General features: G+C 34.4%; 4 protein-coding genes and 1 long non-coding RNA gene across 7 annotated transcripts in view; 4 read left to right on the top strand and 1 right to left on the bottom strand.

Annotated features, from left to right (window-relative positions):
* LOC111616587 overlaps positions 1–473 on the top strand; it is a 6,203-nt gene extending 5,730 nt beyond the window's left edge. Inside the window, exon 8 of the transcript XR_002755279.1 lies at positions 249–473. The gene's annotated coding sequence lies outside the window, so the exon portion shown is untranslated. The remainder of the gene's footprint in view (positions 1–248) is intronic.
* A 4,242-nt stretch (positions 474–4,715) lies between these two features.
* Positions 4,716–9,967, top strand: LOC111615943. 2 transcript variants are annotated; one of them, XR_002755163.1, is made up of 4 exons: positions 4,716–5,484; positions 8,629–8,697; positions 9,344–9,433; positions 9,498–9,967. It is a non-coding gene; the product is annotated as an uncharacterized LOC111615943 (long non-coding RNA). The 2 variants fall into 2 exon arrangements; XR_002755162.1 differs by lacking the exon at positions 4,716–5,484 and adding an exon at positions 5,833–5,931.
* A 2,902-nt stretch (positions 9,968–12,869) lies between these two features.
* LOC111616543 (carboxypeptidase N subunit 2-like) lies at positions 12,870–15,362 on the top strand. Its single transcript, XM_023357949.1, has one exon. The coding sequence runs from the start codon at positions 13,014–13,016 to the stop codon at positions 14,550–14,552; it is 1,539 nt and encodes a 512-aa protein (XP_023213717.1). The 5' UTR covers positions 12,870–13,013; the 3' UTR covers positions 14,553–15,362.
* A 1,107-nt stretch (positions 15,363–16,469) lies between these two features.
* On the bottom strand, positions 16,470–19,820 carry LOC111616555 (centrosomal protein of 41 kDa A-like). Its single transcript, XM_023357960.1, has one exon. It carries the CDS (start codon positions 19,652–19,654, stop codon positions 18,506–18,508), a length of 1,149 nt encoding a protein of 382 aa, XP_023213728.1. The 5' UTR covers positions 19,655–19,820; the 3' UTR covers positions 16,470–18,505.
* Positions 19,821–20,219: 399 nt separating this feature from the next.
* Positions 20,220–26,428, top strand: part of LOC111616567 (ES1 protein homolog, mitochondrial-like) — a 41,959-nt gene continuing 35,750 nt past the window's right edge. For both annotated transcript variants that reach the window (XR_002755275.1, XM_023357969.1), the window contains exon 1: positions 20,220–20,346. Coding sequence is in view for 1 of the 2 variants with exons in the window: in XM_023357969.1 (XP_023213737.1) it covers positions 20,269–20,346 (78 nt within the window). In the remaining variant the exon portion in view is untranslated. The remainder of the gene's footprint in view (positions 20,347–26,428) is intronic.

Below are 26,428 nucleotides of genomic sequence, written 5' to 3'. Positions count from 1 at the left end.
GAAATGTATAAAATTACAGTACTGTATTAGACTTACGGTACCTAATTTACATACTGTACAGACGATAGTTCGCCTAAACTCTCCGTAGCGTGGCACCAGGCGGCGGAAAAAATATATATAATTATAATAAAGTTACAATAAATTAAGTTAATATATATTTATATATACAGTACATAATTTATATATAATTAATATATAATTATATGTACAGTACCTAATTTATATATAATTTATATAATACTGTCCAGACGATAGAAATCTCTCCGTAGTTGGCGCTACGGACAGCGACCGAGAAGTTATAGATCTCCGAAGTGACTTGTCCCATCTGTATGGACGTTTACATCGATCCGGTGTCCACCAGTTGCGGACACGCGTTCTGCAAATCTTGCATTGATAGGATCGTGGAAACGAGGAATCGTCGGTGTCCACTTTGTAGATCTCCGAAATTCGGCATTAAACGGCGAGGAGATAAAATAGAGAAAATCAAGAGTACCGCGTCAACCCATTACGCCGTCTGTGACTACTCTCTTCAGTTCTTCTTCTTCTTCTTCGATGGTGTTTATATGGAGATTATAGCTCAATGTAGGCTCTTTCTCCGAGTAGACTTGTGTATGTGTATGATCGCTAGGCGACCGATTAGCCGGCTGTATCGAACAGCCATACGTACGCGCGGGAAATAAATGCCTTCCGGGAGGACTTTTTATGGGGAACTGGCCTCCTATTCAGTCGTTATAGGCAAGGAGAAAACCCGGAAAACTCCAAGCAGCCAGCCTGTCCGACCGTGGCGCGAACCCACGACGAACCTCCCAGTCTTTAGGGTCTGGTCACCACTACGATGAGCGGCAACGGAGACCACTCGCCCACTGGTGGGGGCCTAGATTCCACTTTTTTCTTTCTTTCTTCTTCTTCGATGGTATTTATATGGAGATTTTAGCTCAATGTAGGCTCTTTCTCCGAGTAGACTTGTGTATGTGTATGATCGCTAGGCGACCGATTAGCCGGCTGTATCGAACAGCCATACGTACGCGCGGGAAATAAATGCCTTCCGGGAGGACTTTTATGGGGAACTGGCCTCCTATTCAGTCGTTATAGGCAAGGAGAAAACCCGGAAAACTCCAAGCAGCCAGCCTGTCCGACCGTGGCGCGAACCCACGACGAACCTCCCAGTCTTTAGGGTCTGGTCACCACTACGATGAGCGGCAACGGAGACCACTCGCCCACTGGTGGGGGCCTAGATTCCACTTTTTTCTTTCTTTCTTCTTCTTCGATGGTATTTATATGGAGATTTTAGCTCAATGTAGGCTCTTTCTCCGAGTAGACTTGTGTATGTGTATGATCGCTAGGCGACCGATTAGCCGGCTGTATCGAACAGCCATACGTACGCGCGGGAAATAAATGCCTTCCGGGAGGACTTTTATGGGGAACTGGCCTCCTATTCAGTCGTTATAGGCAAGGAGAAAACCCGGAAAACTCCAAGCAGCCAGCCTGTCCGACCGTGGCGCGAACCCACGACGAACCTCCCAGTCTTTAGGGTCTGGTCACCACTACGATGAGCGGCAACGGAGACCACTCGCCCACTGGTGGGGGCCTCGTTTCCACTTTTTTCTTTCTTTCTTCTTCTTCGATGGTATTTATATGGAGATTTTAGCTCAATGTAGGCTCTTTCTCCGAGTAGACTTGTGTATGTGTATGATCGCTAGGCGACCGATTAGCCGGCTGTATCGAACAGCCATACGTACGCGCGGGAAATAAATGCCTTCCGGGAGGACTTTTTATGGGGAACTGGCCTCCTATTCAGTCGTTATAGGCAAGGAGAAAACCCGGAAAACTCCAAGCAGCCAGCCTGTCCGACCGTGGCGCGAACCCACGACGAACCTCCCAGTCTTTAGGGTCTGGTCACCACTACGATGAGCGGCAACGGAGACCACTCGCCCACTGGTGGGGGCGTCTGTGACTACTTCGGAGAAGTGATCCATTTATCGCGATTACGTGATCACGCAGAGAAATGCCAAAGGACTATCATTAGAGAGGTTGCGTCCGACGTTTTCACCGCGGAAACGTGTACGTCGGACGTTTAGCGCCGCCTTCCTGTAAGACTAGAAGTTTGACAATGGCGTTTGGAACGTCAGTAGAATCATGCTCGACGTTTTAAACGCCATTGTCAAACTTCTAGTCTTACAGGAAGGCGGCGCTAAACGTCCGACGTACACGTTTTCGCGATGAAAACGTCGGCCGCAACCTCTCTAATAACGGAAAAAAGAAAACGTCGACTCGTAAGAAAATCGTTAAATGCGCGCGATGCGGGAAGAACGTTTCCGGTAAAGGACTATTAAAGCGCCTGAGAAAGGAGAAGAGGGGCGCAAGGCGAGTGGTCTCCGTTGCCGCTCATCGTAGTGGTGACCAGACCCTAAAGACTGGGAGGTTCGTCGTGGGTTCGCGCCACGGTCGGACAGGCTGGCTGCTTGGAGTTTTCCGGGTTTTCTCCTTGCCTATAACGACTGAATAGGAGGCCAGTTCCCCATAAAAAGTCCTCCCGGAAGGCATTTATTTCCCGCGCGTACGTATGGCTGTTCGATACAGCCGGCTAATCGGTCGCCTAGCGATCATACACATACACAAGTCTACTCGGAGAAAGAGCCTACATTGAGCTAAAATCGCCATATAAACACCATCGAAGAAGAAGAAGAGGGGCGCAAAATCGTTTATCTGCTTGGAATGCTGCACCAAGAATCCTTCCGGAATTTGAAGATAATTTAATAAAGACAACACAAAATTTGAATGAACAATTTCGAGTACAAGAAACATTTCGTTGCCGTAAAATTTCCTTTTGAATATCGAATACGTCAATAAAATTTGATTACTTTTCTTTACGGACAATTTGGTTTATTTACAACAAAAGAAACTCATATTAAGATTCGTAATAAATTTTTTGTTTTAAGAATTTCGCGGAAACACGAAATAATTTGTCAAATCGGACGAAAGCGCAATGGCCGGCGGATTTACCGGTTAATTTCTTTGGCAAATGAAAGGGACTCGCCGGTTTAGAAGTTCCAAAAATTGGTTTTCTTTTCTTATAAACTTATTGTATTTTATTGTAAATTAGGTTAATAACTGGATCTATGGAATAAGGCGAAGCAACGCGCGCGCGCGTAGATAAGAGATCCCGAGGCTCGGGAACATTTTTAAAGTTAAAAGGAATTATCAATTTTGACACGAAATTTAGTAGAAAATCGGATCGATTTTATGAACGGGAAAGGCAGAATCTTATCTAGTTGCACATCTCTCCCGTTTCCTGTGATTCGGAGGATGTCGAAGTTCCCGCTAAATTGAAAACCAGTCGGAAAATGCCCGCATCGGGAGCCGACCCGATGGGTCCAGGCCCGCCGTAAGCGGGCGTGCAAGATGTGCACCGCACACGGGCGGCACGTTCAGGGGGCGACAAATCGAGCGATCGGTCACGCAATAATTAGTCATTGTCATAATACCCACCCTACTTATAGCATAAGAAATGTCTTCGCATGGAGAAAAAAATCCGACTGGCGCGCAATTACTATATTCTTATTTATATTATAGCGTTAACAGCGCCTCTATTGGCATTTATCAGAATTAAGATGCAATGCGAAACGTCTGTCGGCAGGTTGAACCATCTGGCGGGCACCCGAAAGCCAAGTACCAATAGTCGTGCTGTATGATAGAAGTTGACAGGTTTGGCGAAAATAGGGAATCCCTACAGAGCTTCCTTCTCAATTTGTACTTGTACGCATTCGAACAGTTCTATTGCATATCAAATTGCAATTATTTTGTTAATAATTCTTCTGACATGGGTCGAAGTATAATTAATGATATTTTAACTTGGTTAGGATTTAAATCTGAAGCTTAAAGACGATTCAAGTAGTGAAACAGACATTGACAGTATTGATTTGTTTAATGAAATCAATACTTTAAAGTTGCATTTTCCAGAAAACCAGTCTAATGATCCACAAACCCCATTACAATATCTTTTTACTAATGACTTAATTTCAACAGTTCCAAACACAGCAATAGCACTAAGAATATTACTTACATTGCCGGTTTCAGTTGCATTTGGTGAAAGGTCCTTTTCAAAGTTAAAAATTATAAAAAACTATTTAATTAATTAATTTATTTAAGATCAACAATGCACCAGCAAAGACTAAGTAATTTAGTTTATAGCTATAGTTTCAATTGAACATGAAATCTTAGACAGCTTGGATACAAGAAAATTGATAGCAGATTTCGCAAACATGAAGGCAAGAAGAGTTCAATTTCTGTAGATAAATATTTATATGGTTTTACACTTAAGTAAATAAAAATAACTTAGTAATAATAAATAGTTCTTTTTGTAAAGTATTTCTTTTCTTTTTTCACACCTTTATGAGACAACACTAAAGAGCCTTTCGGCAAGCTCAGCGCAGGTAGTCGTAGTTAAACAGGGGGCGGCATAATCGGTATTGCACACGGGCGTTCAAACAGCTAGCGGCGCCCCTGCTAGACAATGGGATAATTTTTTCCTGTAGTAATAAAGATCTTTTCATTCCCGTTTATCAGAATTTGAATCCTAATGTCAAATATATTTAAGTCTTTATTAGTGAGGTTGCGGTCGCAGTTTTCATTTCTAAAACGTGAACGTCGAACGTCGAGCGCCGCTCACAAGACACGACGCTCGACGTTCGACGTTCACGTTTTAGAGATGAAAACTGCGACCACAATCTCGCTATTAGCAACTCTCTTTCTCTCTGATTTTTTCATAATTAGAAATATAATTAAGTTATATTTAAGTTATTACACTTTTTCTAACTTAGCACGTATTTGAATTTGAAGCCAATTATATACGAATCCATCAGCACCATACAAGTAATTGCAGGATCCATTTTATCAACATGATTCTCTATTCGAATCCTTCTTGAGAAATCGCATTGCACATGTGTAGAAATATTTGTATTCAAATTGAACATTTGATTAAGTATGAAAAGATTGAAGTTTATGCTCTCGAGAAGAGCGCTCGTATTAAGTTTTCGTGTGAATATTTAATGTATATTTATGCAAATTATTTTAAGCTTCAAGGTAAGTAAATGATAATGTATGAAAAAGTATTTTTCTTCATAAATTTTAATACAGTAATATTACTTTAAATTGTAGTATAATATAATTTTTAATGTGATGATTTAATTACACAAATCGACGTTGTGTAAGATTTATTTGAAAATATTAATAACTGAGGAAATATAGAATTTTCATATCATTTAAAATAGATGATATTTATTGTCCATATGAAATTTATTTTTTTCATTTTTCATTCTTCGTCCTGTGCGTATTAAGAGGGTTTTTTTTTTTCATGGGTTCGACGAGACTTACAATGAGGACGGTCGAGTGGTGAGGTACTGGGCCAAATATATCCAGGACAGACTTTCCTGGAAAAATTCCTGGAGCTACTCGTCTGGATTCGACTTCGGATTCCCCAGAGTGGTAAGCCGACTCCTTATCTCCTCGGTCAATTATAATATTTAAGATAGCCGGACTACCGAACACTGGTAGTTAGCCAAGGGTTCGCGCCTTACCAACGGAATGGCAATGAGGATATTTTCAGGTTTACTTCGAGTTTAACATCAAAATAGAGGCTAGTTTCCCATAAATAATCTTCCCGAGAGGCATCCTCCTTTGGTAGATCGCCCATGTTGCGTTGCCATATGCTACAACACTATGCAGTTGTTACGTAACTGGCAAACGTTACCAAATTGTTTAAGATGTAATTGTATAAATTTCAACAACATATTCAGATGGGAATTTATTAGAAAATTCTTATTTGAATTATGTATAACATTTAGCGTGACATTTGAGCATTTGAATGATTTATAAATCTTTAAATTATGGTAATATTATCTATTCGTGATTTCGTCAAAATATGTCTAAAAGGTAAAATTATATAAAATGATAATGAAACAAGACTGAACACGAATGAAAATGAATAATATATAAATGCAGTCTGGTATTATATATAATACCAGAGTGCAATTAAATTTCTCGGTGCATTTTGAACACAAAACAAGCGAAACATGATATAGATGAAGAGACTGTTAAATTTATCTTATAACAGAGTTCTACACACACATTTCCTCTACTTTTCCTGTTTGCCCCGTTCCATCCGTTTGGAATCAGGCGTTGTTGTTCTGGTTTTCCACTTTCATCCCTTAGTGTGTTCTAGAACGGAAAATATTAGGGAAAGCCTAGGAGTGGCAGCAATTGAACAATAGAATCATTATCATTGCAAATCCTAGTTTCAATGCTTAGGGAACCCTTTCCTATTTAATTTTATATTATAAAACGCACAAGTTTTTACAAAACAAAATGTTTCGTGCAGGTTTACGATATTATTGTCCTGGATTTATTTTGGTTTCAGTCTTTGAATCTTCGAAGGTATTCGGATTGGATTTTGTTAGTCCATGCTCCTGCGTATCTCCTATCAGAAAAAACAAGCAGAAAATGTCAACGAAACTATTCAGAATTTACAAAAATTTCATCGAGATGTATTTGTGGACAATTACTGTTGCTTTTACAATTAGGATATACAATATGAATCTTTATTGTTTTAGAGTGGTTTCAATTTTCAACGATTATACTTTTGAGGCTTCTATAGCGGTTTCGTTAATATCTTTTTACGTGGCTCTACAATTCAGTATTTTGAAAAGAAAGAAAATATCTTTTCACTACACAAAAAGTAGTTACGATGAAGAGTGGAAGATGATTGAAACGTTGCAACCATTATTACTTTTAATTATTTTCGGGTTGATCGTCGTTCTGATTATAGTTTCTTTCTTTACGGGAACTCTGCCCTATGCCGAAATACGAAAACTTAATGGAACGAAGATCGAAGCATTTCTTTGTTGTTTATTGCATTGTTTATGGTTGATATACGTATGTGGACAGTTAGCATCGTTATTTATAACAGTTATCTTTGTAGCTATTTTATTTGGAAAAAGATGTGTAAATATTTCAACACAATTAGTCAAATTACACGTGGATGATTGTTATTTGAAGATAAAGTTGGAAGACATATTTCGGAAGAATTTAGAATTATGGGAATTTTTAAACTCGACAAACGAACACTTTGACGTGTTATATCCTTTGATCTACACCCATTTCATGTATGTCACGTGCTTCTTTTCGTACGGAGCTCTGTTCCTAAAGACTGAACTGAAATTTATTCTTATAATTGGTGCAGTTGGGTTAGTCATGGGAATGATAACGTTGGGATGGGCAATCTCATTCTTCACCTCTTTAGTAAGTAAAATCAGTATCAAAATATAAAATTTTTAAACATGTTAATTTGTTAAGCATTCTTAATGCACAATATAACCTCAATTATCCAAACCCTAATTAGTATAGGTTCTGTATTATATGAGGTAAATCTATAAGTTATACTAGTTTTCTTATGTTGTAATTCATAAAAGAAAGCTTAAAATAATAACATGTATTACAAAATTATCTGTTTCTGTTGTGGGAATTGCCTATGAGGTTAGGTTCATTCCACAACTTGCAGTGTCTTAATACAAGTGTATTGCTTGTTCAGACCAAGTAGTAACGCAGGACAATTAACTCAGATTTTCTCAGAGTGCAACTTAAAATGTATATCTACTTCTAAAATATGATTTGTGATACAGGATTAAGATGACATAAAAGCAACTTTCACAATACACACATCTTCCTGGTGTAACTTTCCATCAGAGAATTTTTTCCTCCACAAAAAAGTTCTAACCAGAGTTAACAAAACAAATGATGTGGGAGGACTTGGCAAGTCAGTGCTGCCATTGCTGGTGGCTACACTGTTACCTTTTATAATTTAATTTCAATGCAACACAAACCATTCATATTTATATGTAACTACAGTAACACACACTTTTATTTAAACTTTAATTAAAACTATTGTTTGTATTATCTGTAAACTATAATCATAAAACAAAAATCACAACTTAAAATCTGTCTCCACTGTATTATACACTAGATATGTTAATGACATTTTTATCTTATGGCATAAAATCTCAAACTGCTATCATTTCTTCAAAACGTTAAGTAGGAAATTTTAACACACGTCTTATGATGTAAATGCCAGGACCAGAGAAATTAGACTTCTTATGCAGGTGTAGTGATCTGTCACTTAAATTATATTGTTTTTTTTTTTTTTTTGTAAATGTTTCGCCTGTTCTGTTTGTGCTCGGGCACCATATTTTGTAAAACCCACGGGACTGGATGATTGGTTGCGACTCGTGACGTCAACCACAGAGAAGTATAAAGGGAGGTGTTTCACCTAAAAGAAGGNCGATGATTATTCTTAGCATTAACGATTTTTATAACAGGTTTTTTTAAAGATATTAGTTAACAAAGAATTGATATATTTTAACACGAATTAGCAAAGATCTCGAGCATTATGGTCTGGCAGAACCAATAATGTGAATGGGAAAAAGGCCCTGTAGTGCCCACAGGAGAAAAAAAATGTTAAATCGAAAAGAAATTTACGTTGTCATAAAAACATTTTAATTAATAGAAATAAAGCAATTGTATTTCTTATTTTTCTCTTTAATATATTTTGTATATGTAAAAAGTATTTATTTTCAGCTATATGACAATTTTATTTCAATCCAGAGATTTTCTGTTGGGAAACTACCTTTGGAATTTAAACTGAAGGTAAATATTCACGTCTATTTCTTTTTCATGGAATTTTATTGTTCTTAGTGTATTCTATTTAATATTTTTCTGTGTTAAATACATTTACAGTATACGCTTCAAAAGTATTTAATATTGATTACAGTTAATCACAGAAATTTTACACAAGCGAGCGTTTTACAATACAGTAGATCCCCTATAATACTTTAGATAATTCCGTGTTATATGAATTCCATATTGTACGAGTCACTTAGATTTTACAAATACGTGAGCCGTTCACAGCCCAGCACACGTATTTGCAAAATCAAGTGACTCGTACAACATGGAATTTGTATAACACGGAATTATCAACTGTGTTATAGGGGGTCTACTGTATAACATGTACTACATAAATAGATCATTATTATTCGTGAAGACGATTATTGTTGATTGATTTCTGAATTGAAGAAAGAATAGAGGTTATAATCCACAATGAGATTAACTAGTCGAGGTCATTACCTTAACTAAAATATTGAACTTATTACCTTTATATTTTCCAAATATTTATAACTCTTACACGCACCCCTCCTGTTTAAAGCCTGATATATTACCTGGGAATTCGGGGAATTCTATTTAGTACATAAAATTAAACAGTATCCTAATGAAAAGAGAGTATATTGTGTTACAGATGAATGACTTTATGAAAAGATTTGGAAAGATTCCTCTGGGAATATCTATGGGAGGATTCTTTTACATCAAAAAACATTTTGTAATAAGGGTAAGCGTAAAACTTTATTGAATCCGCATGCCTTCCATTGTTTTAATTACTCGTATATTTGCAGGTGGTAAGTGGACTGTATTCCATATTTTCTTCTTTTATTCAGATAAGTGGAAAGATGGAACAGAAAAAAGTTTGTGATCCTCTTCAAATTCTGAAGTTGGAGAAATTATAAATTAAAAAGCTACGAAGAATATTTATAATGAACAATGTGATTTAATAATAGGAAAAACATTTTATTATGAAATTCATTCCAATCACTGTTTCTCTTTAGAGTTAACAGTGGCCGAGGGGTTAATGGATTAAAATACTGTATACTTCATTTAAAAAGTTCTATTCATTTAATTAATATGGCTAAGACTGTCAAGAGTTATTATTTCATTCATGTAATAATGCTTCATTCAAGATTTTTTGGCTCCATCTTACAGTTTGTTATAAGAAAGTCTGTACATTGTCCGTATATTATTAATTATTATAAAATGTGGATTAGATTAGACTGTAGTGATGAGTTTTATTTAATAAAAAATTGTTAATACTAGTAACGAATGAAATCTTTATTAAGTTCTAACTCACTCGAAATACCTCACTGACTAGAACATTATATTCCCACCCCTCGGTTTTTAATCACCAAAGTTTAATGGCATAAATGCTTCTTATGCACAAGACACCGTGCCAAATTTCTTTCCTTAATCTTTATCATATTCTGAGATATTAAACAAAATAAATATATGCCAATACACGCGCATACAAACATACATATCTAGGGAATTTTCCCCTTTTCTTTTTGTTGATGTTTTCAGTTTCAGTTTTCAGTTTCTATTGTACTTAAAGTAAAACAACAATGTACAATAGAAGTAGCATATTATTACACATTGATAAGCAGACAGTTAAGGTCTAACCGTTACACCAGGAAACATAAGTATTAACTTATTTATTTTTTGTGTTATTAACATAAGTAAAATTATTTTTTGAATACGAGAAAAATTCGTTGATTACAATTACAGTACAAAACATACACAGTATGTCATTCACAAACGTAGATCTACGTGGCTACATTTAAATACTTTACAACAATGAAAATGAACAACTTTGTGAAAACACTTTGGATTGGATTTTCCTGAAACCTGATAAATTCCAGTCTTGTACTTATAACATATAAAAATGTCTTGGATTAATTCAAATCTCAATATTACAGTAGAGCGTCGTTTATCCGAATCAATTGGGGACTGGGGTTGTTCGGATAACTTATTTTTCGGATAACCGATTATGTACGAAAAAAATACATTAACCTATCCCGTGTTGAAATTTTTCTCCGTTGCGTGTCGCTTCGCGTTGAATTTTCGTCGATGTTAAGCCTAATGTAAACTTTTTAAAATAGTAATCGTGGCTATTGTATCGTTAAAAATTAGTTTTTTATTTTTTACAAACAAAATAAATATATTGAAAAATATAAAAACAAAAAAAATTATACTTTAGAAGTTATCTAGTATCAAAAACGTTCGATTCAGCGTGACACACAGTCCGCAGAAAAACGCCACACAAAAGTGACAGTGCTGCCAACTAAAACACATACACAAACATAAAAAATATTGGAGTAGCCCAAGATATAGCCAAATATTGCAGCGCCACAGCACTAGCGAAAATTTAAATTTGCCGACTGGAATTCTTTCGGATAACCGACTTTCGGATAAACGACGCTCTACTGTACTACCAATAGAAATTGTATATATAATCCTCGAGTGAATCGAAGCTCTTGTATTTCATCTAGGCCCAATTTCAGCTCGTTACATCTGTACCCAAGTTCTTCATTATATCTGGTAACAAGGTTGTTATCTACTCTGAAAAATAGAGTTGTCTCTTTCTCGGTTTCCGTATACAGAAACTTTCAAATTTTCCTCTACAATATTCCGGTGTTTAAACCTAAAAGCAATAAGTTCAGCCTTGCTTTTTGGTAACTACAGATGACGATTAAATCGGGATCTTATATTCGACACGTAGCTTAGTGGACGAAATTGATTCTGCTGTAAAATCAGCATCTTGCTGTAGTCTCCCGCAGTTTTTCACAGCCATTCACTAAATCCTCATTGGTCTCTCGGATATAATGTTTACGTGTGATAAGGAGTAGAAAATTATCTCCGCCTGCCGATGATGGTCTTCTGTTTTTTTCTCGACCGATGATGATTTCTATTGAAAATTCGGAAATTATAATGTGTTTGGAATATTTAGTGTTGTAAATCAATTTGTAACGGATCATCAAGGATTGTTTTTGGTCAATAATAAGATTTCAAAACAAGCCACGAGTTGAATTTAATGAAGTAAATTCTTTATAAAAGTAATAATTTATAAACTTAAGTGGCGATTATTGTTGTGATTATTATTATACAGAACGGAAAACTTTAATTATTTCTAATTGTTCTCATTAATATTTACTTCCTCCGGACATTCCGGTTGTTACAGTAAAAATTGTTATCTCTCTCAAACATTTAACACTCACTTCCTTCCGGTTTTTAATATAAAAAATAACAAACAAATTTTCCAGTCAATTAACAATCGAATTGTTTGACACGCGCGCTTTGTATTGTCTGGGTGTAATTCCTGTTTCTATATTCGACACAGGTTCTTTGTTGCAAGAGGGAATCGGTGTTAATGTTAGAATTACGACAATTCAACACTAGGATTATCTCTTTCCCCGAATAGTTTCTATGGGAATCTGGTCCTTATTCACAAGTGACTAAAGCCCCGAAAATCTTACGCATTCCGCCCATCGATGACACTCGACCGGCAACCGTTAGCCTGTGTTCGATGGCTTTTATATACTCCGCCATGGGTGGGTCATTGTTATGGAATTAGAAGACCGTTGCGAATTACATAGAACATTCACGCGATTACTTTATCAGTTCTCAACCTTTGATTCTTGCACCCCTTCGAAATTTCTGTTTTAAATTGTAGCATCGGCCGATCTTTCTTTTTTACCCTATCAGTACGTACTGTACAGTACCACTGCTTGAGAACTGATTTTCTACTCTTTAGAGTATGACGTGTATTTAGAGGTTTAAACTGAAATTTCACTCAATGATAAACTCCCATTCGAATGAATATTTATTTCATATTCAGTGAGGAAATTTTTATTATAATAATTTAACTGGAGTCAGACAGAAACATTCCTTTGTGTCACGAAACACAATTAATTGACGCCATTCACATACATCTTAGAGAAAGAAAACATGTAATATTTTAATTTACAATATCAATTTGTTTAAACGAACAACTCACTTGTAATAAATGTTCAAAACAAACTTTTTATTCGTAAAATATTCATTTAACGTTAATCTTATATTGTTCCTTTCACGGCAACGGAAATAAACGAGGGAATTACAAACTGTATAGGCCTACGTCATATTTCCGTAGGAAGTGACGATTCAATGGTCACCGACGTCGTAATTCGTGTTGTCAACGTAGCGACAGTAGAGATATCGAATATTAGGTGTTCAGAATTGTGTTTTATTGTTGACGATTCTTTTCTAAGGATCTTACTTCTGAGATTCGTCTGTCGATGTAATTGCAAGACTCATTAGACGAGATGAGGTGGGTTATCTTTTTGCAATTCCTATTTCTAGTGGTAAATTCTTGTCAAGAGTTTTGGAAAAATTGGGAAAATGTTTCTTGTCCGTCATCGGCAAACACCTGCTACGAATCGAAGAACTTTTCCACTATTGAAATATTCAATCAATCCTTATCCATTACGTGCGGCGAGGAAACGATTGACTCTCGTTTGATGCAATGTTTGGACGTTAAAAATGTACAAGAGATAAAATTTACTTATTGTTTTCTGTCGGGGATTGATTTTGGAATATTCACTTTGGGGTACAGAATCGAACACGTGAAGATAAGGTGCTTCCCATTCTCGTATAAAAGAAACTTCGAGAGCGCCTCGTTTAATAACATGCCCTTTCTGCGATTTGTCGAAATAGAAGGCGTGAAGACGTCGGAACTTCTAAATGTAACATTTCACAATGTTCCATCCCTGACTAAATTGGAAATTGTCATCTCTAACTTCACTTTATTTCCCAACAAACCTTTTCGAATGTTAATTAATCTTTCCGAATTATACATCACGGATGGTAAGTTAAACGTTTTACCAGAAGATCTATTTTATAATCTTCACAAATTGACAAAACTAGGATTAACTTACAATAACATTAAATCGATTCATCCACTTGTGTTTAGAAATCTTACCAAACTCGAACATTTGGATTTAGGAATGAATCAAATAAAGGATTTACCGGGTGACACGTTGAAAGGTCTTTTTAACTTAAGGACATTTTATATATATGGAAATCGTAGATTATCACAAATTCCGTCCGGATTCTTTAAGAAAATGCACAACTTGACTGAATTTAGAGCAGGGAGTTGTTCCTTTTCTTCACTCGAAGAAGACGTATTTTCTGATTTAATTAATTTGAAAATCCTCAATTTAGATTACAACCAAATTGAACATCTTCCGTCAAATCTTCTGAAAAATAACAAACTACTAACAGAGTTTCCCTGTTCCTATAATAAAATATTGACACTTCCAATTGGAATTTTTGATGGACTTTCGGAACTACAATGGTTGAACTTGAAAAAGAACCGATTAGAAAATCTTCTCGAAGATATTTTTCAGAATTTATCGTCGTTGAAGGGTCTCGATTTATCAAAAAATCGCCTGACATCTTTGCACGAAAACATCTTCCTCCCATTGACTAGATTAACGCTTCTCGATCTATCTGAGAACAATTTAACTAAAATTATCGGTGAGCATCCTTTTGGCATCAGCAAGAATCTAACTAATCTGAATTTAAATAATGCAGGTTTGACACAATGGCCGATGATAAATTGGACATTATACAACTTAACTAATGTCGATTTGTCAAATAATCATTTTGAAACAGTGAAATTGCCAATTTATACACCAAATCGCATTAAAATTGATCTGATTAACTGTAAAATCAGAACAATTTACATGGATGACAGGAAATATGGATTTGAAATGCCGACATATTATTTAAATTATAATGAAATTACAGTACTTGTAACTACGAACTGCAACAGTTCGTTTCTGCCCTTAAATCAAATATAGAAGTGGCAAAAAAAATGTTTCCAAATATAGAGAAGACGAAATGTTTACGGAGAAGAAAGAAATTTGCTGGATAATACATCGTTCGTAGTCATAGGAAATTATTGTCCAATGAATTGAGTATGTTCTATACAAGAAAATCACGTGATGGTCAATTGTTCCGGAAAGGGAATCGATAGCATTCCCGAAGTTCTCGTCTCGAGTAATAATTACATAAACGACTTGTCAAATTTCGATTGTGTGACGTGCAAAAACGTCACCCATCTACGTCTGAGTAATAATTCAATAAGTAAGATTCCGGATTATTTTCTTTTGCCAAATATTAAATGGCCGTGGTTGGACGGAAACCGGTTAACCGAATTACCGTCCGGATTAACGAACCTGATCGACGTTTCTCCGGAATTTAAGATTTACTTATCCAGAAACAATTGGAATTGCCATTGTAATTTGCTTTTTACTAAGGACTGGTTGCTTAGAAACCGGCAGAAGATTGCAGATTTCTTTCATGTTTTATGCGCGAGAAATTCGTCTTCTGTGTCTTTCCTCGATATTGTTTATAATGACGGATGCACAGAAATTCCAGAAATAAATTTGGCATCTCCAGTAAATGCTTCTTCTTCGAACGAATAGTGATTGGATGAAGTTAGTTCTGTTTCGGGATGGAAAATCGCAGTGGCAGTTCTTACTTCGCTAATGTTATTAGGTGTGATTATTGTTGCTTCCTTTGTTTATTGTCGCAGAAAAGAAAGTGCCGAATTAAAACGCTTTAATGTATAATTTTTCGTAAATTGCTATTATAGTAGACCCTCTATAACACGGTAGATAATTCCGTGTTATATGAATTCTATGTTGTACGAGTCACTTAGATTTTACAAATACGTGTGCCGGGCTGTGAACGGCTTACGTATTTGTAAAATCTAAGTGACTCGTACAACATGGAATTCATATAACACGGAATTGTCTACCGTGTATAGGGGGGTCTACTGTATTTTTCATTTGCTTCTATTGAAATTAATTTTCTATACTTTAAATAATTAAAATATCTTACGTATTAATTTTGTATACTTTTTTTGTGCATTTTGATTACGAATTATATTATAAAATGTATAATTATTGCATAATAAAGCAGTAAATTGTTGTTTCCAAAGGTAAATACCTCCCAAGACATTGGCAAAATAATAAAATAAAAGTGAAATGTTTAGGAACCAGTCCAGAGAAATCGGAACCTTCGGACCACTTGGTTACACAAAGAGGATAAGGAACACAGCACTTATATTTTTGTCTGTTTCTGCTTTTACATTCTACACCGTCTTATAGGAAATATTTTTAATTTGTTCTAATTTAAACTATTTAAATGTTTTACATTTGTGTTCAATTAGTTCGATGATGGAGATTGATAAGCGCTCGATTTATTTCACACCATACGGAAATTGATTATGATCCCATTTTACCCATCTTGAAGCGAAATGGATCGTTTTATAATAGACACTCGGTTCAAAACCTTTACAATAATTTAACTGCATGAAAAAAAGGGCCAACTCTTAAATGACAATTGTTGTGTGAACTTTTTAAGTTATGAAAAACCTAAATAAGGGCGTATGTAGTCTGGTCTTTTATCCATATTTTCATTCTAAAAATGTGTTAAAGAGTCGGAATTTCTTACTTAAGTTAATGATTTTCAAAATTTATAATATTTTATTCTAATATTTAGTTAAATTTCCTTTGGTTGCGATTTGAAAAATTTGTAAACCTATAAATTCCCACAGTCGTCAGTCTGACTTTTCTCAAGGGAAAATTTTGAGTTGAAGTAACGTGACTTCCGGTTTGTATCCGATGTTCTTATATAGTTAATCCGGGCCTCTTGCCCCTAAGCTTTCCATATTTGGTCTCGACTTTCATCTATCTAACCCCTTTCTCGAGATTAAGGAAGGACAGACATTCAGAGAGAGAACATTGGGAATTTATGTCTACAAATTGCAGCGCAGTAATTTTACTATAAACGCGATACTTCCCACGTAGTTTATACAATCTGTTGCCAAAATTTAAACACTTTATTATCATACAAAAGCAATTATTCTCGCATTTTTTACAAGATTTTTATTTAAACAAGTCATACGAAGTCTTTCGGACGTTAAGGTTAGCAACTTCAATCACACCTGGAGCCATCGCAACCTATTCAACACGGATCGCTTTTCAAATATTAATAGTAGACTAGTGTTAATTAGTAGTCGTTGGCAGGTCTCCCTTCCGGGAAGAGGTCAACTACTACTTTTGGTCGAATTACTTCACCCCCTTCTGCAACAATCTCGTCTTTCTGTGTTATGTATGCTTCAGGGTGTTAACGTTTGTGTCCCGATTAACTATATACGAACTTCCGATGCAAACTGGAAATCATGTTATTTCAATTCAAAAATTTTCCCCTGAAAGAAGTTAGACAGATGACGGGCGCGACTCCATCGCTAACGGAAAAGTATGACGTACAGGACATGACACTACAGTACTAATTTGAATGAATGTTTCTGATAGAACCATTTGACAATCCAGAATTGATTACCTAACTAAAAGCATCTGTTACTCCACCGGAACATTATACACCATATAAAAATATTTCAATAATCCGTAATGCTAATGTATTTAATTATAAAATATTGATTGAAGTTAAGCTTTTTCAAATACAGTACTAATTCTCAAGATTCATTATAAAAACAAGCACTCGAGTATTTAAAAATCTTTAATATGCACTTTAAGTGAAACAATTGTATAATGTTTATACTGTATATATAACAGAGTAAAGGTACTCATACATTAATATGCTGCTTACACATTAAAATAGCTAATAACAGATTCTAAAACTAAAATAAAATCACAATCACATGTATTGTATTAACTACTTAAACCTCTAAAAACTCAACAAATGCATTTATGAGTTTCTGATAAGAAACAGGAAGTTTTAAATTTTGAAATATTACAAATATTGTGCCTTTGTAGACATTTTTGATATACTAGTAACATTAATATCTCAAAAATTCTTATTTTATATATTCAATAAGTATATTTAAACATGGTTTAGCAAATTATCTAATAAAACTGATCACAAAAAATAGTCAATTCTGATTTTAATTCCAACCTGAGAAACTTTGGGACGGATTACAAAGTTTTTTCTGATTAAAAAAAAGTAATTCGTTCTCCTCTACTAATGACAAAGCTTTACTTTTGATAGTTTAATCCTAGCTTAAAATATTCACATTTTATCTACCAAATCTTCATACAGTAAATAACAATTTTTAAATACAAATGTCAATTTTCAGCAATTTAATTATCAAATCTTCAGTTTTTATAATCTAAGTTTTTAAAATTAATTATAAAAGACTTCTCTGTGCTTATTCATTCTAAAAAATGGCACAATTATTCTACTTCTATCAAAAATTTGTTTAAATTGAGTATTTACAAATTAATATTTTATAAATATGTACACAAATCACAGCTAAATAATTATCAAAACTGTTAAAAAGTATCATGCATTGCATATGCTTCAGAGATATAAGATCAGCAACTGAAGATCTTGCAATATTCAATTGTAATGTAAAATTATCTCTTTAATAAGTCATTATATTAACATCAAATCTAATTTATTTGGGATCCAAAATAAAAAAGTTGTTTTAGTAACATTTCCAAATCTTTCAATCCACTTTGCAATTAAATTGAAAGCAAACACAAAGAACACTTCATTTCTTAAATGAATGTGGATGAGTACAAATCAAAGATTCAAAAAATGTTACTACAACATTATAATTTTAGTTTAACTCCTAAATAAATCTATTTTAGTGTATACTGATACTTTGAAATATTATCAATCTATTCTAACATTGATTTTCACATATATTAAAGAATGTATAATGACTAGAATGGCAACCGTGGCATAGTAAATTAGTGATAAATCTGAAATATACTACTGTTCATTTCCAAGGCTGAATTTTTCCGGGCGGCTTGGCAAAAGCCGTAGCAGCTCGGCTTATCTGAGGAGACTTTCTCGTTACGCTTTGAGCAGTCCTGCTGCGTTCGCTTCCGCACCGCGAAGAGCTTCTAGATACCACATTCCTATCTAACTGCGATTGCAATAGTTGTAAATCTTCAACCGTAAAGCTATCTTTTAAGATTTTTGGTAGAAATGTATCGGAGGTATTATTACGAACATTTAACCTACTCAACGAGGAACTTCTTTGACCGACACCTTGCCGACAAGAGGGGGGTAGCAATCCGGTAATTAATCCGGTAGGGAAACGATACGATGCTAATTTTAAACCACCAGAAAGCATAAATATATTATCGTAGCCTCTCTGAACTAACGTCGAAGCAACTCGAGAGGCCAAGCTTTCGTCTTCGTCGTACACCACGATGATTTTATTTGGAACATTTTTAAAAGTTAACAAATCGTTTGATTCATAATTACATGTTCTCAAAAGCATAGAGTGAGGATAATTTTTGGCAGTGATTATGTGACACTGTCGATAAGAATCCGGATCTCTCACATCTAACAGAAGATAAGGATCAATAGCACTCTTTGGCAGAGTAGTAGACAAAGATCTCATTTCACACTTTACATCCATTTCACCAATACCATTGATTACACTTTGAAAAGTAGATCTCATAGAATCGACCGACAAAGCACTATCTACTCTGAACGGTGTATTTCTTTGTTCAGGCGAAGATTTTTGACTTTCTTCATTTCCATTACTTATAATGTCTTCCTTTTGAGCTCTTTCTTGTCTTCTCCTACCCGAAGGCAAGGATTTGCAACATGGAACTTTAGGAGTGATGCTTGCTTTGATAGGAGGGAGATTGGGTGTTGATATCTCGCGAAAGTTATCGACAAAGGTCTCTCTGGATACTTCAATCACTAAATTCACGAAAGTAGCTAATTTTATCCTCTTAAACACTTCATCTCTCTTCAGCTTGATGTCTCTCTGAGATTCTTGCATTCTTTCCAAATATCTCCTAACGCTGGCACCGCTGTCAACTCTAGGACGTACATTTTTATATTTTGTGTTTTCTGGAATGTTTTTATATATAATATCCCGCTTAATAATCCTAGATTTAGCAGACATCGTTCACCATTTTGTTCCTCGAAACGCCGAAGGAATCTAACACCACATTGATCGGTAAAATGACAAGCATGGACGATAGTTACAACAGCGCCACTTTCAAATTTCAAAAATTTATTAATTTTAAGTTTCATTTTTAAAGTCATTTTATGATTAAAATGATTAATAATACTTAAAATTTAAATAGTTTATTTTTACTATATTATAAATTATTAAACAAAGCGATTTAATATTGTTAACCATTTTTCCTAATAAGTAAACAATGCATAAAATAATTACGTAATTAATACATAAATAAAATTATTTAATTAAATTTCAAACGCCGTAATATTCAGAATAATATTTAAATTAATAATATAAATCCTAATACAAATTTACTTAATTTATTTTAATTTTAAATTAAAATCTAAAAAAATATATATAATTATATGTTAAAAATATTTTAAACATATAAAAAATATAATTATTTTAATTTAGTTTTTTTATTAATTAATTATATTATTAACATTTTACAATAAAATTTAAAAAATAATAAATTATAATTTTGATTTAATATTTTCTCTTTATTCGGGAGATAACGTAGCAGACGATTTTCAACCTTGACCGCAACATCCGCCATGTTTGCTTCGTCGGTGATTCTTTCGAAGAGATTTTTCTCTGTTTCTGCAACAAGAAATGGCCCGAAAGTAGCTGTGGTTAGTACATTTTGCTATAAAATATCACTTGCAAAGATATTTACTCGAAAATCATAAAAAAAACATTTTAAATTTATCTCTTGATCATAAGTACATTGAATGATATTACTTGATTACAACTGATGTCATTTGAAACTGTCCGAGAATCATTTCAGACGTGATATCGATTGATTCTTTCCTGTAATGATTCCTGATTGATATAAGGATAAGATTGCAAATGAGAATGACACTGTTGGTACCTTAACAGAGCTGTACAGCCTACCCATAGGAGTAAAAAATCAAGGAAATCATACCTCTATATGTGAGCCTTCAAGTGAAATATAGCCCCAAAATTTGTCTAATTCTAGGTGTTGTAGGGGTGTGCCACTAAGCTTGTCGCACGTGTAACAGACAGTTCAGGGGTGGTCAGACATTCTAATGATATTTATCGGTAAAGAATAAAGAAAAATCCATCATGCAAGCTTTGTGAGACATTTTTCTCCAAATGTGTAATTCTAACAGCACCATTTCTGGTTGCCATCTTGCTTGTGGATGTCGTGTTTGCAAGCAAGTAATGTTTTAGGCATGGCGACCAATCCTTTAACATAAATAATAAATGCATTTTCTACTGACCAAAAAACAGTTTTTACATTGAGCCAATACTATTACCTATTCTCCAAGATCTACATGTAGTTGTGCACTTTGGTGCAAGTGATGGCAAATACCAAAGTGCCTGCAAGAGCCCCACACCCCCTAAAACTATATAATATCAAGTACATGAACAGTGAAGTGGGCTATTCAAAGCCAATGTAGTCACCTGGGCTGAATAATTAAATGCAATAGCCTTGGCAGAGCACGTGGTGTGACTTTCGCTTGTGCCCTGGAAGTAGGCTGATCTCGGGAGGCTATATCTTGCAAAGGGGCACGTAAAGAGGTATGGTTCCTTTGACTTTTTTGCTCAAATGTGGGCATGCTCTACAGCTCTGTTGAGGTCCCAACAGTGTCATTCACTTCTGCATTGTGCCAGTTTCTGGACATGCTGTCAAATGATATTAAGTGATGTTAATCATGTGATATCACTTGACATTAGTTGATGTCAAAGGTTCAAAATTTGAAAAAACAAAATGCTTTAACAGACAAGAACAAGTGATATCATTTAAATCACATTAATTATTATTTTATTACATTGCAATTCAAAATTACATTTATTATTAAATTCCCTAGCATTTTATGTGTAATAATCAATACATAGAATCAGATAATATAACTTTCAATAAGTTGCTCCTATGTTAGAGTTTTCAATTAAAGCTACAAAGTTGAGTGGCCAAAAAGTTCTACACATTCTAGTTAGATTTATTTGTATATTTCCTCACCTAACATAATATTTTAATGTTTTTTCCATGGTCTGAATATCATATTTTATGCTAATATTCAATAATTGAAAAATCATCAAAGCAGTTTCTAATAACTAAAGACTGAATTTTTGTGTTTAAAATTGCAATATGTGTGCATGCATATGCATGTTAAAATGCCTGAAATATGCATTATAAATGTTAAAAGCACTCAAAGATGTCTTTGATGCACTGAATTGACTCATAAATATCTGTTTCACATGTTTTAGAAATTCTTTTAAAATTTTGAAAGCATTATTAGATTTAATTAGTCATTTCATATCAACGGAACATCATTACTGTAGATACAAAACATTATTAGATTTTTTTTACATTCATATTTTGACTTTAGAGATGCTAACATATCATGTAGTTATGTATCTTGTACATAATTTAAGCATTTGTTTTATATTAAGTATGTCTTAATGTGATACAAATTCTTGAAAATACAGAAAACTTACATATGAAATAAATTCACTGGGATTATAGATTTTCTATTTGTATAAACTGTTTTGGCTTATAGACACACAATTGTGACAATGCCGAAAGGCTCCCACCACGGGACCGAAGGGTCGACATCACATTGGTGTAGACCACAATGACACTTTGTTAGGACTGACACCACAGTGTCTTCTGTGTAGACACGCAGACCATTACATTCGCAGGTATGCGCGAGCAGTCGTGTCTGTGGAAGCGTAGGGTTGGAATGGAGACAGAGGGAGACACCCGGAAGAAGCGCACTCCAAGAGACTATTCATTTAACAAATACCCGTTTATTCAGAGAGGCTGTTTACAGAATTTAAGACTGAGGATCTAGCTTTCTTGCTAACTCAAGTAACCATCAAGGGGGAAGCTTATCATATCAAGAGAGAGAGAGCTTACAAATACCTTGAGTTCGAGTAGGTCCTTGATGTAGGTTCGTCCTCAGGCTTGTCCAAAGAGGTTCAGGATTTAATTGAGTTCATGTGCTAGTTCAAGTTTGGTTAAGTTCAGGTGCTAATCCAAAGGTTGATCTAGGAAGCGGCGATGGTGGAGAGCCCATACACATGCATAAAAGTTCACGCTTGTCGACGGGAAAAGCATTCGTCGTCATTGTCTTCTCCTGTTTATAAGGTGGTCTCTCCTGGGTTTTTCCCATAACTCAACCTGGAGATTTAGTACTTCGGGCCCAATGATCGAGTTTCACTCATTACTTCTGAATGATGCATATGAAGTGTCACTTTAAACAGGAACTAAGTCTGTGGAAAACATTTTAATCACTGAGATAATCAATAGTTTTTTCAAAATGGAAAATTAGTGTATTCCAAACAGCAAACATGTTATAATAATTTATAATGATTTTATAATAAAGGTTTCCTGTAAATGTGGTTCTCACACTATGTATTGAGCTTATGGGATTTATGGTAGGACAAAAATAAAATCAGACTTGATAAGTGAGTAATTCAACAAAATTTGGTTTATTAGGAGTCAGTTGTATAACAAATTGCAAGAAATATGAATGCTTGAACTGCCTTGTTTCATTTGTATTATATTATCAAAAAATCTAGTGATGGGTTGCATAACTTTTCTGGCAAAAATACTTATGTTTAAGAAATACTAAGATACATTAGCCTGAAGTTAAAATTGTGTATGGCACCATCAGTTATGAAATGTTATAAAAAATAACTTTTATATCCTTAATCATTATAAAAAGGTAAAGGGCTTAATTTTGAGGATGAGTTTCTAAAAATATTCTAAATGCCAATATTCATTATTCATAATGAATAAAATTTTTATTAAGTCTGACCACACTTGAGATATGACATGAACTCCTCTTGCCCCTCTATCTTTAAACATCAAGATTTGATAACATCAAATTGTCTGATAACATATTGAATAATTTGTAAACTGCATCATTGCATGTATGGAATGTTCTATTTTAAAAATATTTTATATCATATATCAGGGGTAGTGTTACCACCTGTCTGGTTTTCACCTGGACAGTCTGGGAATAGACTCACTGTTTGGGTGAGTCTATTCATTAATTTTGTCTGGGACCTGTCAATTTTTTTTTTTTTTTTTGCTTGTACAAATCGTATTCATACACGTCTCCAATATCCAATAGAGCTAAGTCATTTGTAGTTGCTTTTTCTTAATTTAGTTACTCCTACCCAAGTCTCCCTAGTCCCTAACTGTAACTGATTTAGAACTGGCATGCACTGCATGTTATTCTTTGCATTGCAAAATGACATTGCGCATACGTCAGGAACTCCTGTTTGAACAAACTCCACCTACCGTCTGGGTCAGCGATTTTGAAAAGGTGGCAACACTAATCAGGGGTGTCCAACCTTTTTGTTTCTCTGGGCCACATTAGAAGATGTCATGGAGTTTGGGCCACAAGTATATATAATATACTTGTGGCCCAATCCTTAAATATATTTGTATATTTAAGGATTAACATGTCTAGATTATAGTAATAGGTATTAACTCTTTATCACAAAAAAAAAGGATATTTTAAAAATTTACTTTTACAGATACTTTCAATTTTTACTTAGAAATAGATAAATTCATTAATTATAAAGGAGACAAAAATTTATTTGAAAAAACACAAATATTTTGTTTTATTTTGGTCTCTAATTAATAAAAAATGACAAAACACCATTTTAAAGTGCATTTTTATTTGACTAATATATTTATACAGTCCTTTTTTTTTGGGAAAAAAAGATGGTGGAATGCCCACTAGGGGGCGTCCTGGGCTAAAATATAAAGCAGCCGAAATGACAGTCACCAGTCGCAATTAGCACTGTAATTCCTGCATTGTTGCCAAATCATGACACAACCAAACATGAGCTGAGCAATATGTCACAGTCACCACAAACTAAGTTTGCAGTACGCATGCATCGTACACAAGATTTGGCACACAAGCAGGAGCAGGATCGTCTTAATAATTTTGTTGCCGATCTTCTGTGCCCAACAGAGCGATTCAACGTGGACCAAACATCAAATTTTAAAAAATTCTCTTAAAACTTTTAAAATGTATCGAAAAAAGGTGGTGGAATGTTGTTCCATTGCGTTCTATGACAAAAAAAGAGCTGTATTTATAAATAATATGTAGCCCAAAAAGTGGCCAATGTGCCAAATGAAATTTTTGACACAAAGTAGCCAAATCATGCAATGCTGGAAGGAATACTAAATAAAGCTGGAGTTGGGACTCAAAGGATTATAGACCCAAACTCGGTGAAAGGAGAGAAAGGGCAAAAGATAAGAAGTGAGGAAGGTTGGAAAATTAAGGGTCCATATTTGCATAACAGAAAGTCAATTTAACCTTTCTCACTACTATTTATATTTTGGCCTTTCTCTCCTTTCCCCGAATTTGGGTCTATAATTCTTTGAGTCTCAACTTTAGCTTTATTTAGTATCCCTTCCTCATTCACACATTTCCAAGTATTTGAAAATATTTCCTTTCCACTCAAAAATAAAATATATATAAAGGTTTACAGCTTTGTGAAACTTTTTTTTTCAGTTTATGCTGTTGAAATAAATAAATAAAATTAAATTTAAAAATTTGTCAGTTTTGTTTATATGTTTATTGGCCCGCATTGGAACTTGCCTTGGGCCACAGGTTGGACACACCTGTTTTATATCTTATTTGATGTACAAAACAGCTCTTTTGTTTGATGAAGGTTTTCTTAAAATGGCTGAAAATGTTTGTGTATTCATTAAATTTTGTGCTAGAGTAAGTACAAGTGTAAAGTGTTTTTAATCAACAGTTCCTGCTTTTGAGAGTGTTTAAATTTGATAACATCAATGCTCTTTATATACATATTACTATGGCCAACTTTTATTTTTTAATCATTATCCTTCAATGCAGCACGGATAATTGCCTCCACACCACATTCACCAATTAAAATGGCTAGAAGAGATGGAAATTTTTAGGGCGTATGACAAATCTGAGTGTATTAATTCAAGAGAAGAGATCAGCCTTTCCATGGCGTGGCAAAACCTACTCCATAAAGAGTGATAACGAAATTATATTAAGCCTTAAAAATAAATGATATTAGGGAACACGAGAATATTAAGTAATCTTTATATCTCAATAACACGTTTTGGATCTTTCTCTTAAATTTGAACATCGACCGTCGAATTAGAACAGTTTCAATCATATCTCGTGACTGATTAAGCAAATGGAACGATTCAAACTCTAAGAAGTTCGGATTTATTCAAACTTCTTGAATTCGTTGTTTGCTATTCGATCCAGCTGTTATCCTGATGAAGAACCCAGAAGGGGTTATGAAAACATTTGGTTGTTGAAAGAAAAAGTGATATGCATCGGTTACAGGTTCCGTAAGTCAGATTTATTGTATTGTCTTTCTTGAGATATTAAACGAAATAGATGCCCACACCCTAAATATCAGATTTTTGTCTTTCTTTGGGTTCAGAGGATCCCAAAATGTTGAGATTCTAAAAACCCAGAGGATCAAATGCGACACACTTATAATATTATTATAGCTAAGAAAATAAAAATTTGAAATGATTATAATATTTTCCTGTATTATTTTATAACAGCTGAAAAAATAAAATGCAATTTAAAACATATAATACAGGTATCTCTTGCTTTATATGATTTTGCTTAATGCAGGATTTGATTAATGCATGAAATTAATTGCGGGAATCCCTTTATATATACAGCAGAAGTTTTAATTTATGTGCTTTACCAGCTGTCTTTACTTAAC

The sequence above is a fragment of the Centruroides sculpturatus genome, unplaced genomic scaffold (assembly GCF_000671375.1).
Source record: "Centruroides sculpturatus isolate CEXI.00-Female unplaced genomic scaffold, Cexi_2.0 scaffold55, whole genome shotgun sequence".
Classification (NCBI taxonomy): domain Eukaryota; kingdom Metazoa; phylum Arthropoda; class Arachnida; order Scorpiones; family Buthidae; genus Centruroides; species Centruroides sculpturatus.
Note: the sequence above shows the minus strand (reverse complement) of the source record. Positions and strands in the feature narration are given on the sequence as shown.